The sequence below is a fragment of the Clytia hemisphaerica genome, unplaced genomic scaffold, assembly GCF_902728285.1.
Source record: "Clytia hemisphaerica strain Z4C2 unplaced genomic scaffold, Clytia hemisphaerica genome assembly, whole genome shotgun sequence".
NCBI lineage: Eukaryota > Metazoa > Cnidaria > Hydrozoa > Leptothecata > Clytiidae > Clytia > Clytia hemisphaerica.
This window is the reverse complement of record NW_027104114.1, coordinates 1130164-1143311: the sequence shown is the minus strand read 5'-3', so window position 1 is coordinate 1143311 and position 13148 is coordinate 1130164. Positions and strand designations below refer to the sequence as shown.

Sequence of the window (13148 nt, the reverse complement as noted above, 5' to 3'; positions counted from 1 at the left end):
TCCCCCAAAAACGGGACAAACATCTGGTTTTGAAGTTTGCAAAATAACGCCAAATAGAAGATCTTTCAAAATCAGTATGTGAATAAAGCAGTAAAAAAAAGAACTTTTCTATTTTTCTATTTTTTTACAAAAATTTCAGATATGAAAATAAAGGGATACTGATAATAGACCTTTTCGCCTTTCCGTCCACCATCTTGAGTTGTAAAAGTATGGCTCGAGTGAGTTTAGGGTGTGTCTAGAATTAAAAAAATAACAAATCCCAAATTTGCGATCAATAGCACCCATTAAATTAATCATTAAGGAAAACGTGAATTATGACGTGATAAATCGTAAAATAGCTATACTGTAACTCTATAAGTATATGTCGAACGTATGATTTTTAGGGTGATATTTCATTAGGTCACAACCTGATTCGTAAACTTCAAGTTATAGAGGAGCTTCATAGTTCTAAGTGGACCTCTTAATCTAGCTGCCATTGATAGCAAAAACTTAGGGTAAACCGTCACTCAAGGGCAAATTTGCTGTGGTCAGATTTCATTGAAAAATACTGAAAAATATGCAAAAAAATGGTATTAATATAAAGCTTACATGCATAATTTATATTATATTTTAATGTGTAAATATTGTAGCAGAAATATAAATTTTGCTTCTCTTAAAAACTATAAATATTTATATCCATTCATCTCTTAAAACAAGCACTTCAAAAATCGAGACTGTCTCACTGGATACAACCAATAACTTTTTCCAATCAATGACCAATGGATGGATTGGATATCGATAGAATAGGCTTGATTACTTATTGATTAATTAATTGACGGAATTAATCAATATCCAATTCACGATTGGTAATTGATTGGTCATCGATTGGAAAAATTTACTAATTGTATTGAGTGGAAGAATCTGGAAAAATCATAACATTAACATTAAGCATAAACTCAAGCTGGAAAATCAGCACTTTTTTTTTCAAATGGTGTTTTCCCAAGTGTTTTAATATGTTATGCAATAATTTCGATTAAATTGGAGGTGGAGAAGTAACTAGTACTTTCATGCATGTAGAACAAGACGCCGCTGACTGCAGAAAAGCCTTACCATCATGAAGGTGAAAATGAGGAAATTCAGGAATTTTACCATACTAATTCTTAGAGCTGACTCTTCTTCTAGTCTTCTTTTCTTGTATTTTCTATTTTCTGCACCACTTTTCTTCCTTTTTTTTGTCACTCATTTTGTGATTTAGATTTTTCAAATAATCTTTCTCTCATCACAACACACAACCCTTATATGTTCATAGCCCCCCTTTTACCACTGGGGTCATTCAAAAATTACGTACACTCTAAAGTCGCCCCTCCTATAAGGATAAAATTTGAAATTATAGCAGAGATTGACTGACACATGATATTATTTATCTTTCAAGACAAGATCAAAGTTAAAGAAACTTAAAGATTATAATAGGTTTCAGTGTTAAAAGTTCTTCCTTCTCAGACGGAGTTTCGTCTCAACAAAGTATCTTCTCAAAGTGGCTTTTCCATCTCAAAATTCTGCATAATTCATCAAAGTTTCAGGAATATCTGCTAATTTACTGTGTAAAATCCATCCTTTATCTCAGACGAAATCCTCGCTTTGACCACTGAGGTTGATATATGGATAACACAAGTAAGATGGGTTAAAATGTTTCGATTTTTCAAATAGTTAGTTGGAAATAATTCATCAAAGTTTCAGGAATATGTGCTTATTTACTGTGTAAAATCCACCTTCCATCTCAGACGAAATCCTCGCTTTGACCACTGAGGTTGATATATGGATAACACAAGTAAGATGGGTTAAAATGTTTCGATTTTTCAATAGTTAGTTGGAAATAATTCACAAAGTTTTCAGAATATCTGCTAATTTACTGTGTAAAATCCACCTTCCATCCAGAAGAAATCCCGCTTTGACCACTGAGGTTGATATGGATAACACAAGTAAGATGGGTTAAAATGTTTGATTTTCAAATATTATTGGAAATAATTCATCAAAGTTTTCATAATATGTGCTGTTTACTGTGTAAAATCCATCCTTTATCTCAGACGAAATCCTCGCTTTGACCACTGAGGTTGATATATGGATACACAAGTAAGATGGGTAAAATGTTTCGATTTTTTCAAATAGTTAGTTGAAATAATTCAACAAAGTTTGGAATATCTGCTTAGTTACTTGTAAAATCCACTTCATCTCAGACGAAATCCTCGCGTTGACCACTGAGTTGAGATATGGATAACAAAGTAAGATGGGTTAAAATGTGGCGATTTTTTCAAATAGTTAGTTGGAAATAATCATCAAGTTCAGGAATATGGCTTATTTACTGTGGTTAAAAATCCACTTCATCCAAGACGAAATCCCCTCGCTTTGACCACTGAGGTTGATTAGGGATAAACAAGTAAGATGGTTTAAAATGTTTCGATTTTCAATAGTTAGTTGGAAATAATTCAAATCAAATTTCAGGATTCGCTTTTTTACGGGTAAATCCACCTTTTCTCAGACGAAATCCCGCTTTGACCACTGAGGTTGATATATGGATAACACAAGTCATAAAGTTACCAGCGTCCGAGATTTCAAAGAAAAGCCCCTTTAAAAGGTTTTTCGTAGGGAACCCTTAGATCAGGAGAATTTTGATATAGCTCCTAATAGGTATAGAATAACAAAAAAAATTTGCCCTCGAATCTCCTGCAGTTTTCGATGAATCAGTTTAGTTAATCGATAGAACTTATCAGGGTCCCCCCTTTACTATGTTTTTTTCTTCTGAAAATCAATATTTGAGATACAACTGAGTAGCGTGAAAAGTAGTAAAGAAAATGGTATTTTAGTTTCGACCACCTGGTGCGAGAAAGGCATTTTTAAGGCGAAAAAACGATGTTTTTGGCGTTTCCGATGACTCAGCATTTTCCTATGAGCATTTTCAGAAAAAATCATTCCAAGCTGGATAGCCCTGAATTAGTAGTCTCCAGAATGGTATGGTTTTCAACTTTCATGTATAGATCTCGAGATAAGTCATTTTAAGGTGGATAAATGCTGAAAACTGCTGACTCAGCAAAATTCGATAATTTTCAATATTAACTAAAAGTCTCGAGATCTAGACATCGAAAGTTAACAAACATACCATTTTGGATACTTATTCAGGGCTCCAGTTGTGGGAATTATTTTTTTCTGAAAATGCTCATAGAAATGCAGTCATCGGAAAACGCCAAAAACTGATTTTCGCCTTAAAAATGCCATTTCCCAGCACCAGGTGGTCGAAACTTAACAAATAACCCCATTTTCTTTATCTACTTTTCACGCTGAATCCGTTGGTATTCTCAGATATTTGATTTTCAGACTTCGAAAAAACCGTTAGTAAAGGGGGGACCCTTGATAAGTTCTATCGATTAACTAAAAATCGATTCACTCGAAAACTGCAGGAGATTCGAAGGGCAAATTTTTTTTGTTAATTCTACACCCTATTAGGAGCATAATGTCAAAAATTTGCCCTGATCTAAGGGGTGCCCTACGAAGTGACACAATCCACTGCCTCGGCCGCTGGTCTATAAGATGGGTTAAAATGTTTCGATTTTTCAAATAGTTAGTTGGAAATAATTTATCAAAGTTTCAGGAATATCTGCTTATTTACTGTGTAAAAGCACCTTCCCTCAGAGAAATCCGCGCTTTGACCACTGAGTTGATATATGGATAACACAAGTAAGATGGTTAAAGTTGATTTTTTCAAATAGTTAGTTGGAAATAATCATCAAAGTTCAGGAATACTGCTTATTACTGTGTAAATCCAACTCCTCCCAGACGAAATCCTCGCTTTGACCACTGAGGTTGATATATGGATAACACAAGTAAGATGGGTTAAAATGTTTCGATTTTTCAAATAGTTAGTTGGAAATAATTCAACAAAGTTTCAGGAATATCTGCTTATTTACTGTGTAAAATCCACCTTCCATCTCAGACGAAATCCTCGCTTTGACCACTGAGGTTGATATATGGATAACACAAGTAAGATGTTAAATGTTTCGATTTTCAAATAGTTAGTTTGGAAATAATTCATCAAAGTTTCAGAATATGTGCTTATTTACTTGTAAAATCCACCTCCATCCAGACGAAATCCTCGCTTTGACCACTGATGTTGATATATGGATAACACAAGTAAGATGGGTTAAAATGTTTTGATTTTTCAAATAGTTAGTTGGAAATATTTCATCAAAGTTTCAGGATATCTGCTTATTACTGTGTAAAATCCACCTTCCATCCCAGACGAAATCCTCGCTTTGACCACTGAGGTTGATATATGGATAACACAAGTAAGATGGGTTAAAATGTTTCGATTTTTCAAATAGTTAGTTGGAAATAATTCATCAAATTTCAGGAATATCGCTAATTACTGTGGAAATCCTCCTTTATCTCAGACGAAATCCTCGCTTTGACCACTGAGGTTGATATATGGATAACACAAGTAAGATGGGTTAAAATGTTTCGATTTTTCAAATAGTTAGTTGGAAATAATTCATCAAAAGTTCAGGAAGATCTGCTTATTACTGTGTAAAATCCACCTCCATCTCAGACGAAAGCTCGCTTTGATATGCCACGAGGTTGATATATGGATAACAAGTAAGATGGGTTAAAATGTTTCGATTTTTCAAATAGTTAGTTGGAAATAATTCATCAAAGTTTCAGGAATATGTGCTTATTTACTGTGTAAAATCCACCTTCCATCCCAGACGAAATCCTCGCTTTGACCACTGATGTTGATATATGGATAACACAAGTAAGATGGGTTAAAATGTTTTGATTTTTCAAATAGTTAGTTGGAAATATTTCATCAAAGTTTCAGGAATATCTGCTTATTTACTGTGTAAAATCCACCTTCCATCCCAGACGAAGTCCTCGCTTTGACCACTGAGGTTGATATATGGATAACACAAGTAAGATGGGTTAAAATGTTTCGATTTTTCAAATAGTTAGTTGGAAATAATTCATCAAAGTTTCAGGAATATCTGCTAATTTACTGTGTAAAATCCATCCTTTATCTCAGACGAAATCCTCGCTTTGACCACTGAGGTTGATATATGGATAACACAAGTAAGATGGGTTAAAATGTTTCGATTTTTCAAATAGTTAGTTGGAAATAATTCATCAAAGTTTCAGGAATATCTGCTTATTTACTGTGTAAAATCCACCTTCCATCCCAGACGAAATCCTCGCTTTGACCACGAGGTTGATATATGGACAACACAGTAAGATGGGTTAAAATGTTTCGATTTTTCAATAGTTTAGTTGGAAATAATTAATCAAAGTTTCAGAATATCTGCTTTTTACTGTGTAAAATCCACCTTCCATCCAGACGAAATCCTCGCTTTGACCACTGAGGTTGATATGTGGATAACACAAGTAAGATGGTAAAATGTTTGACTTTTCAAATTCGATTTTTCAAATAGTATTGAAATAATTCAACAAAGTTTCAGGATATCTTATTACTGTGTAAAACCACCTTCCATCTCAGACGAAATCCTCGCTTTGACCACTGAGTTGATATATGGATAACACAAGTAGAGGGGTTAAATGTTTCGATTTTCAAATAGTTAGTTGGAAAAATTCATCAAATTTCAGGATATGGGCTTATTTCTGTGTAAAATCCACCTTCCATCCCAGACGAAATCCTCGCTTTGACCACTGATTGATATAGGATAACACAAGTAAGATGGGTTAAAGTTTTGATTTTCAAATAGTTAGTTGGAAATATTTCATCAAAGTTTCAGGAATATCTGCTTATTTACTGTGTAAAATCCACCTTCCATCCCAGACGAAGTCCTCGCTTTGACCACTGAGGTTGATATATGGATAACACAAGTAAGATGGGTTAAAATGTTTCGATTTTTCAAATAGTTAGTTGGAAATAATTCATCAAAGTTTCAGGAATATCTGCTAATTTACTGTGTAAAATCCATCCTTTATCTCAGACGAAATCCTCGCTTTGACCACTGAGGTTGATATATGATAACACAGTAAGATGTTAAAATGTTTCGAGTTTCAAATAGTTAGTTTGGAATAATTCATCCAGTTTAGAATATCTGCTTATTTACTGTGTAAAATCCACCTTCCATCTCAGACGAAATCCTCGCTTTGATGACCACGAGGTTGAATATGGATAACAAGAAGAGGGTTAAAATGTTTCGATTTTTCAATAGTTAGTTGAATAATTCAATCAATTTCAGGGAATATGTGCTTATTTCTGTGTAAAATCCCTTCCATCCCAGACGAATCCTCGCTTTGAACTGATGTTGATATATGGATAACACAAGTAAAAGATGGGTTAAATGTTTTGATTTTTCAAATAGTTAGTTGGACATATTTCATCAAAGTTTTCAGGAATCCTGCTTATTTACTGTGTAAAATCCACCTTCCATCCCAGACGAAGTCCTCGCTTTGACCACTGAGGTTGATATATGGATAACACAAGTAAGATGGGTTAAAATGTTTCGATTTTTCAAATAGTTAGTTGGAAATAATTCATCAAAGTTTCAGGAATATCTGCTTATTTACTGTGTAAAATCCATCCTTTATCTCAGACGAAATCCTCGCTTTGACCACTGAGGTTGATATATGGATAACACAAGTAAGATGGGTTAAAATGTTTCGATTTTTCAAATAGTTAGTTGGAAATAATTCATCAAAGTTTCAGGATATCTGCTTATTTACTGTGTAAAATCCAACTTCCATCCAGACGCTCGCTTTGACCACTGAGGTTGATATATGATAACACAAGTAGATGGGTTAAAATGTTTCGATTTTCAATAGTTAGTTGGAAATAATTTATCAAAGTTTCAGGAATATCTGCTTATTTACTGTGTAAAATCCACCTTCCATCTCAGACGAAATCCTCGCTTTGACCACTGAGGTTGATATATGGATAACACAAGTAAGATGGGTTAAAATGTTTCGACTTTTCAAATAGTTAGTTGGAAATAATTCATCAAAGTTTCAGGAATATCTGCTTATTTACTGTGTAAAATCCACCTTCCATCCCAGACGAAATCCTCGCTTTGACCACTGAGGTTGATATATGGATAACACAAGTAAGATGGGTTAAAATGTTTTGATTTTTCAAATAGTTAGTTGGAAATAATTCATCAAAGTTTCAGGAATATCTGCTTATTTACTGTGTAAAATCCACCTTCCATCCCAGACGAAATCCTCGCTTTGACCACTGAGGTTGATATATGGATAACACAAGTAAGATGGGTTAAAATGTTTCGACTTTTCAAATAGTTAGTTGGAAATAATTCATCAAAGTTTCAGGAATATCTGCTTATTTACTGTGTAAAATCCATCCTTTATCTCAGACGAAATCCTCGCTTTGACCACTGAGGTTGATATATGGATACACAAGTAAATGGGTTAAATGTTCGATTTTTCAAATAGTTAGTTGGAAATAATTCATCAAAGTTTCAGGAATATCTGTTATTTACTGTGTAAAATCACCTTCCATTCAGACGAATCCTCGCTGATTGACCACTGAGGTTGATATATGGATAACAAGTAAGATGGTTAAATGTTTCGATTTTTCAAATAGTTAGTTGGAAATAATTCATCAAAAGTTCAGGAATATCTGCTTATTTGTGTAAATCCACCTCCATTCAGGAGAAATCCTCGCTTTGACCACTGAGGTTGATATATGGATAACACAAGTAGAGGGTTAAAATGTTTTGATTTTTTCAACTGTTAGTGGAAATAATCTCAAAGTTTCAGGAATATCTGCTTATTTACTGTGTAAAATCACCTTCCATTCCCAACGAAATCGCTTTGACCACTGAGTTGATATATGGATAACACTAGTAAGATGGTTAAAAGTTTCGACTTTCAAATAGTTAGTTGGAAATAATTCATCAAAGTTCAGGAATATCGCTTATTTACTGTGTAAATCCACTTCCATCCCAGACGAAATCCTCGCTTTGACCACTGAGGTTGATATATGGATAACACAAGGTAAGATGGGTTAAAATGTTTCGATTTTTCAAATAGTTAGTTGGAAATAATTCATCAAAGTTTCAGGAATATCTGCTTATTTACTGTGTAAAATCCACCTTCCATCCCAGACGAAATCCTCGCTTTGACCACTGAGGTTGATATATGGATAACACAAGTAAGATGGGTTAAAATGTTTCGACTTTTCAAATAGTTAGTTGGAAATAATTCATCAAAGTTTCAGGAATATCTGCTTATTTACTGTGTAAAATCCATCCTTTATCTCAGACGAAATCCTCGCTTTGACCACTGAGGTTGATATATGGATAACACAAGTAAGATGGGTTAAAATGTTTCGATTTTTCAATAGTTAGTTGGAAATAATCATCAAAGTTTTCAGGAATATCGCTTATTTCCTGTGTAAATCCACCTTCCATCTCAGACGAAATCCTCGCTTTACCACTGAGGTGATTATGGATAACACAAGTAAGTGGGTTTTTAAAATGTTTGACTTTCAATAGTTAGTTGGAAATAATTCATCAAGTTTCAGGAAATCTGTTATTTACTGTGTAAAATCCATCCTTCATCTCAGACGAAATCCTCGCTTTGACCACTGAGGTTGATATATGGATAACACAAGTAAGATGGGTTAAAATGTTTCGATTTTTCAAATAGTTAGTTGGAAATAATTCATCAAAGTTTCAGGAATATCTGCTTATTTACTGTGTAAAATCCACCTTCCATCTCAGACGAAATCCTCGCTTTGATATGACCACTGAGGTTGATATATGGATAACAAGTAAGATGGGTTAAAATGTTTCGATTTTTCAAATAGTTAGTTGGAAATAATTCATCAAAGTTTCAGGAATATCTGCTTATTTACTGTGTAAAATCCACCTTCCATCCCAGACGAAATCCTCGCTTTGACCACTGAGGTTGATATATGGATAACACAAGTAAGATGGGTTAAAATGTTTCGATTTTTCAAATAGTTAGTTGGAAATAATTCATCAAAGTTTCAGGAATATCTGCTTATTTACTGTGTAAAATCCACCTTCCATCTCAGACGAAATCCTCGCTTTGATATGACCACTGAGGTTGATATATGGATAACAAGTAAGATGGGTTAAAATGTTTCGATTTTTCAAATAGTTAGTTGGAAATAACAGTTTGAAAAAATCTGCAAAGCGTACGTACATTTTCTTGATTGACCCCTCCCCACGTACGCCTTAGTACGCTTTTCGAAGGACCTCCCCTCCCCCTCAGAGCTTACGTACTTTTTGAATGGTCCCCTGGGATTCATAATGAGATTTTAACTACACCTACGTTTTAGGGGCCCCAAACCTGCGTTTTAACAACCAGTTGTAAAACTTTTATCAAACTAAATTATGCCTCTAAATCACATTTCCAAACTATGGTCAAAATTTTGTTTTCATTTTTTTTCTCGAGAAATTGCTAAAATTGATTAATTGCAAACCTACGTTTTGGGGGCCATTAGAAAAAAGTTAGCTATCTTTAAGCGATCGAAAAATATTGTTGAAATTGAAAAATTATGAAAAAGAACTTTCGGGAAATAAAGTAGAGAGGTTAAAGTTTTGCATGCAGCAAAAAAAAAAGCGTATGCAGTTAACTATAAAATTTTGCTGCTTCTGAATTCTATGGGGCGCTAGCTAGCAAGCTAAGGGTGCAAAGGTTTTGAAAAAAAATGAAGGTTATTCCTAGTCCTAGTCTCATTTATTGATTTTGTCGGCCCTGGTTCATCGGCGCCACCTCGAAAGAATTCCGCTGAAGGGCCATGGCTAAAAGAAAGGATTTCAGTTTTACAAGGTTTTAAATGTGAATCTGCATTTCTTTTGATAATGAAACTTAAATTTGAAATTCATAGCTTATAGTTATAATAAATCATTATTTTATACCAAAAATGACGACAGAATTTTTATCGCCATAATAAAAATGGTCATCTACATTTACATTATACCAGCTGTCATAATTTGTATGAGTTCCGCCTTTCGGAAGCTCCAATTTTTTAGATTGATCGGTTGGATGAAGTAACCATACTTTCCCTTTATCCCGAAGATCACCATGAAATTTATCAACAACAATGGTATGTTTTGCCCACATACATTTCTTCCTCTCTGATGCAAACCCTATCCTGTCGAATCGTCCGTCCATCTCTTTCCGACAAAAAAAGTATTTTGCATTATCATAGTACAATTTTCCATTTGTCATAAACGACGAAATGTGTTCATACCATTTCTTATAGGTTGGGGCTGGGTTAAATTTCTTGACTACCAACCCTTCCATAAACTTTCTTGCACCCCAAACGAGGCTCTCCATTTCTGGCAATTCATCAATAGAAGTTCCCATCTCTTTCACTTTTGCTTCCAACTCCCAAAGTGATTTTTGTGATTGTTCTTCCAACTCAATCAATCTCTTCACAATGTCACCATCTGTCTCCTGCATCTTTTCTTCAACTTCTACCATCTTTCTTTGAATAGCAACTAGGTCATCCTTCTCTAGTTTCGCTTCCACTTTTTGTATTATGTCTGTCTTCATTGCAGCAAGTTCGTCATCAATTTTGGTTTTCAATTGAATGATTTTGTTATCTTTTTCAACGGATTGGTTGTTGATTTCAACAACTTTTGCATCAATCATGGCAAGTTTGGCATCGTTTAAGGTTGTCTTGTTGTCAAATTCTTGAAATCTTGCAACCTCATTTTGAAGTCGTTGGACTTCTCTCTCCAAAGTCTTAAGTTTTGATTGGACTTCACTTTCGTCTCCATTATAAGCCATTTTGGATTTCACCTCGAATTCTTTCTGCTCCATTTTGAGCTTCTCTATTTCCCGTTGGTGCTTCATTGTTTGAATAATATTGTTTTTTTCACTCAAAGTTTTCTCAAACTCCAACACTTTAATTTGATGCTCATAATTCAAGACTTGTATTTTGCGTTCATAATCTTCCTTCATTTTTGTCATTTCAGCTTTCAATTTTTGAATTTGGTCGTCATTTTGATTTGGTTTCAAACGTAAAGGATCGGTAGCGCAATGAGCAGAATCCATTTTTGATGTCTTTTCCTTTCAGCACTACGCTCAAGAAAATATTATCATCTTAAAAGTTGTCATGCTTTTTCTTGCAATAAAGTACTGTCTGTGTTGTTGTTGTTGTTTTTTTTTGTATTGAAAAAAATGTGATATCTCTCTCTCTCTGTGGTTTGTATTATTTGCATCTAAAAAGCTCATTAATTAGATTTCATACTTTTTATAAGAATATTTTAAGAAGCACGTGATTACTCCACTTATCCTACACGTTTTTTTATAAGAACGAACTATATATGAGAACATGAGGCTTCGATGGCCAAAATATTTAGAACAATTTAAGAACATTTTAAGGCTTTGCAAACTCTAAAACACCCGATTTCTTAGGAAGGACACAAAACGTTGAAAATAAGAACATGTTAAGAACATTTTTAGGCTGAAAGCTCAAAAAGTTAAGAACATTCGATATAGCTTCAAAGATGTTTTATACTTCCTTGTAGAGCTTATCTGGAGTTTATCTGGATTCGACATTGAAATTATCGAGTGTTTGTTTCTCAACTGGATTACCATCAAACTCAGTCTGAATTTCGTATAAACGACATTCCATATGGCGCGCCAAAGCGGAAATAAATACTATCTCTTTAAAACAATACTATCTTCGTTTAAAACATACTATCTTTTTTAAAAAATACTATTTTCGATTAAAACATACTATTTTCGTTCAAAAAATACTATTTTCGTTCAAAAAATACTATTTCCGTTTGAAAAAATACTATTCTCGTTTAAAACATACTATCTTCGTTTAAAAACATACTATCTTTTGTAATGATACTATCTTTTTTTAAACAATACTATCTATTTTAAAACGATACTATCTTTTTTAAAACATACTATCTTTTCGAAAACAGTCTGGAAACGAGGTTGGCACGTCTTGCCTCGCTCATTTTAAAGTTTGCATGCATGACCCGCGCATGGTGGGACGGCGGGACCATGCTTGCTGGATGGAAAGAACAACATGCTTTATATGGAAATGGCGGAACAGAAAGTCCAAAATGTGGTGAAAACACCACAGTTTTGGTTTTGATCTCAATGTTATGTGGTCATGTCCTTTTTTTCTTCTATTGATTATGGTGTAAATGCCTGAAAGCTGCTTTAAATGGAGTAGTTAGTTGAACACCAACGCCCATTACACGCCCCTCAAAATGAAAATTACACAAATTTGAATAATCGAGGCAACCTATATTCGAAAAAAGATAGTATTTTTTAAAAAGATAGTATTTTTTAAAAAGATAGTATTTTTTTAAAAGATAGTATTTTTTAAACGAAGATAGTATGTTTACAACAAAGATAGTATTGTTTTAAAAAGATAGTATGAAAGATAGTAAAAATAGTATTATTTTTTAAAGATACTATGTTTTAAACGAAAATAGTATTTTTTAAGCAAAAAATAGTATGTTTTAAAAAAGATAGTATGTTTTAAACGAAGATAGTATGTTTACAACAAAGATAGTATGTTTTAAACGAAGATAGTATTGTTTTAAAAAGATAGTATTTATTTCCGCTTTGGCGCGCCATAATTCCACCCTAACCTTACTAATTAAACTGAGGAATGATATCAAAAACGTAATGGCCAAAAGCGAAGTTACCTTATCCATCCTAATAGATTACTCGAAAGCCTTCGATACCATTGACCACAAGAATATGCTGGTGAAGTTACGAAGTATGAATTTTTCCATCGATTCTCTCCAGTTAATATCAAGCTATTTAAAGTCCAAGTTCAGGATAAAACTTTATCGATTAAATCTATGTATAGGCCCGGTGTTATTCAATCTCTACGCCGTTGAACTTTCGACCAAATAATATCCAGTAGTATTCAGTATGTCGGCGACACAACACTACAAAGTTAAAGACTTATTGCAAGCAATCAAGGAAATGGAGAAAGATGTCGAGAATCTTTGATCCTGGTCGAAGGATAGTAATCTTATTATTAACCGTGATAAACTTGATCTTACTTTATCATCTTTTTCGATGCTCTGGGAAATTCATCTAACACAAAGTTAATGTCAAACGACTTGGTGTTCAACTCAACGAAAACCTTACTTGGTCGACACACATAAACGGTTTCATTAAATCAT

General features: G+C 33.7%; 1 protein-coding gene across 1 annotated transcript; it reads right to left on the bottom strand.

The window, feature by feature from the left end:
* Positions 1–9882: 9882 nt before the first annotated feature.
* LOC136813337 (golgin subfamily A member 6-like protein 25) lies at positions 9883–11129 on the bottom strand. Its single transcript, XM_067069849.1, has one exon. It carries the CDS (start codon positions 11035–11037, stop codon positions 9883–9885), a length of 1155 nt encoding a protein of 384 aa, XP_066925950.1. The 5' UTR covers positions 11038–11129.
* Positions 11130–13148: the final 2019 nt, after the last annotated feature.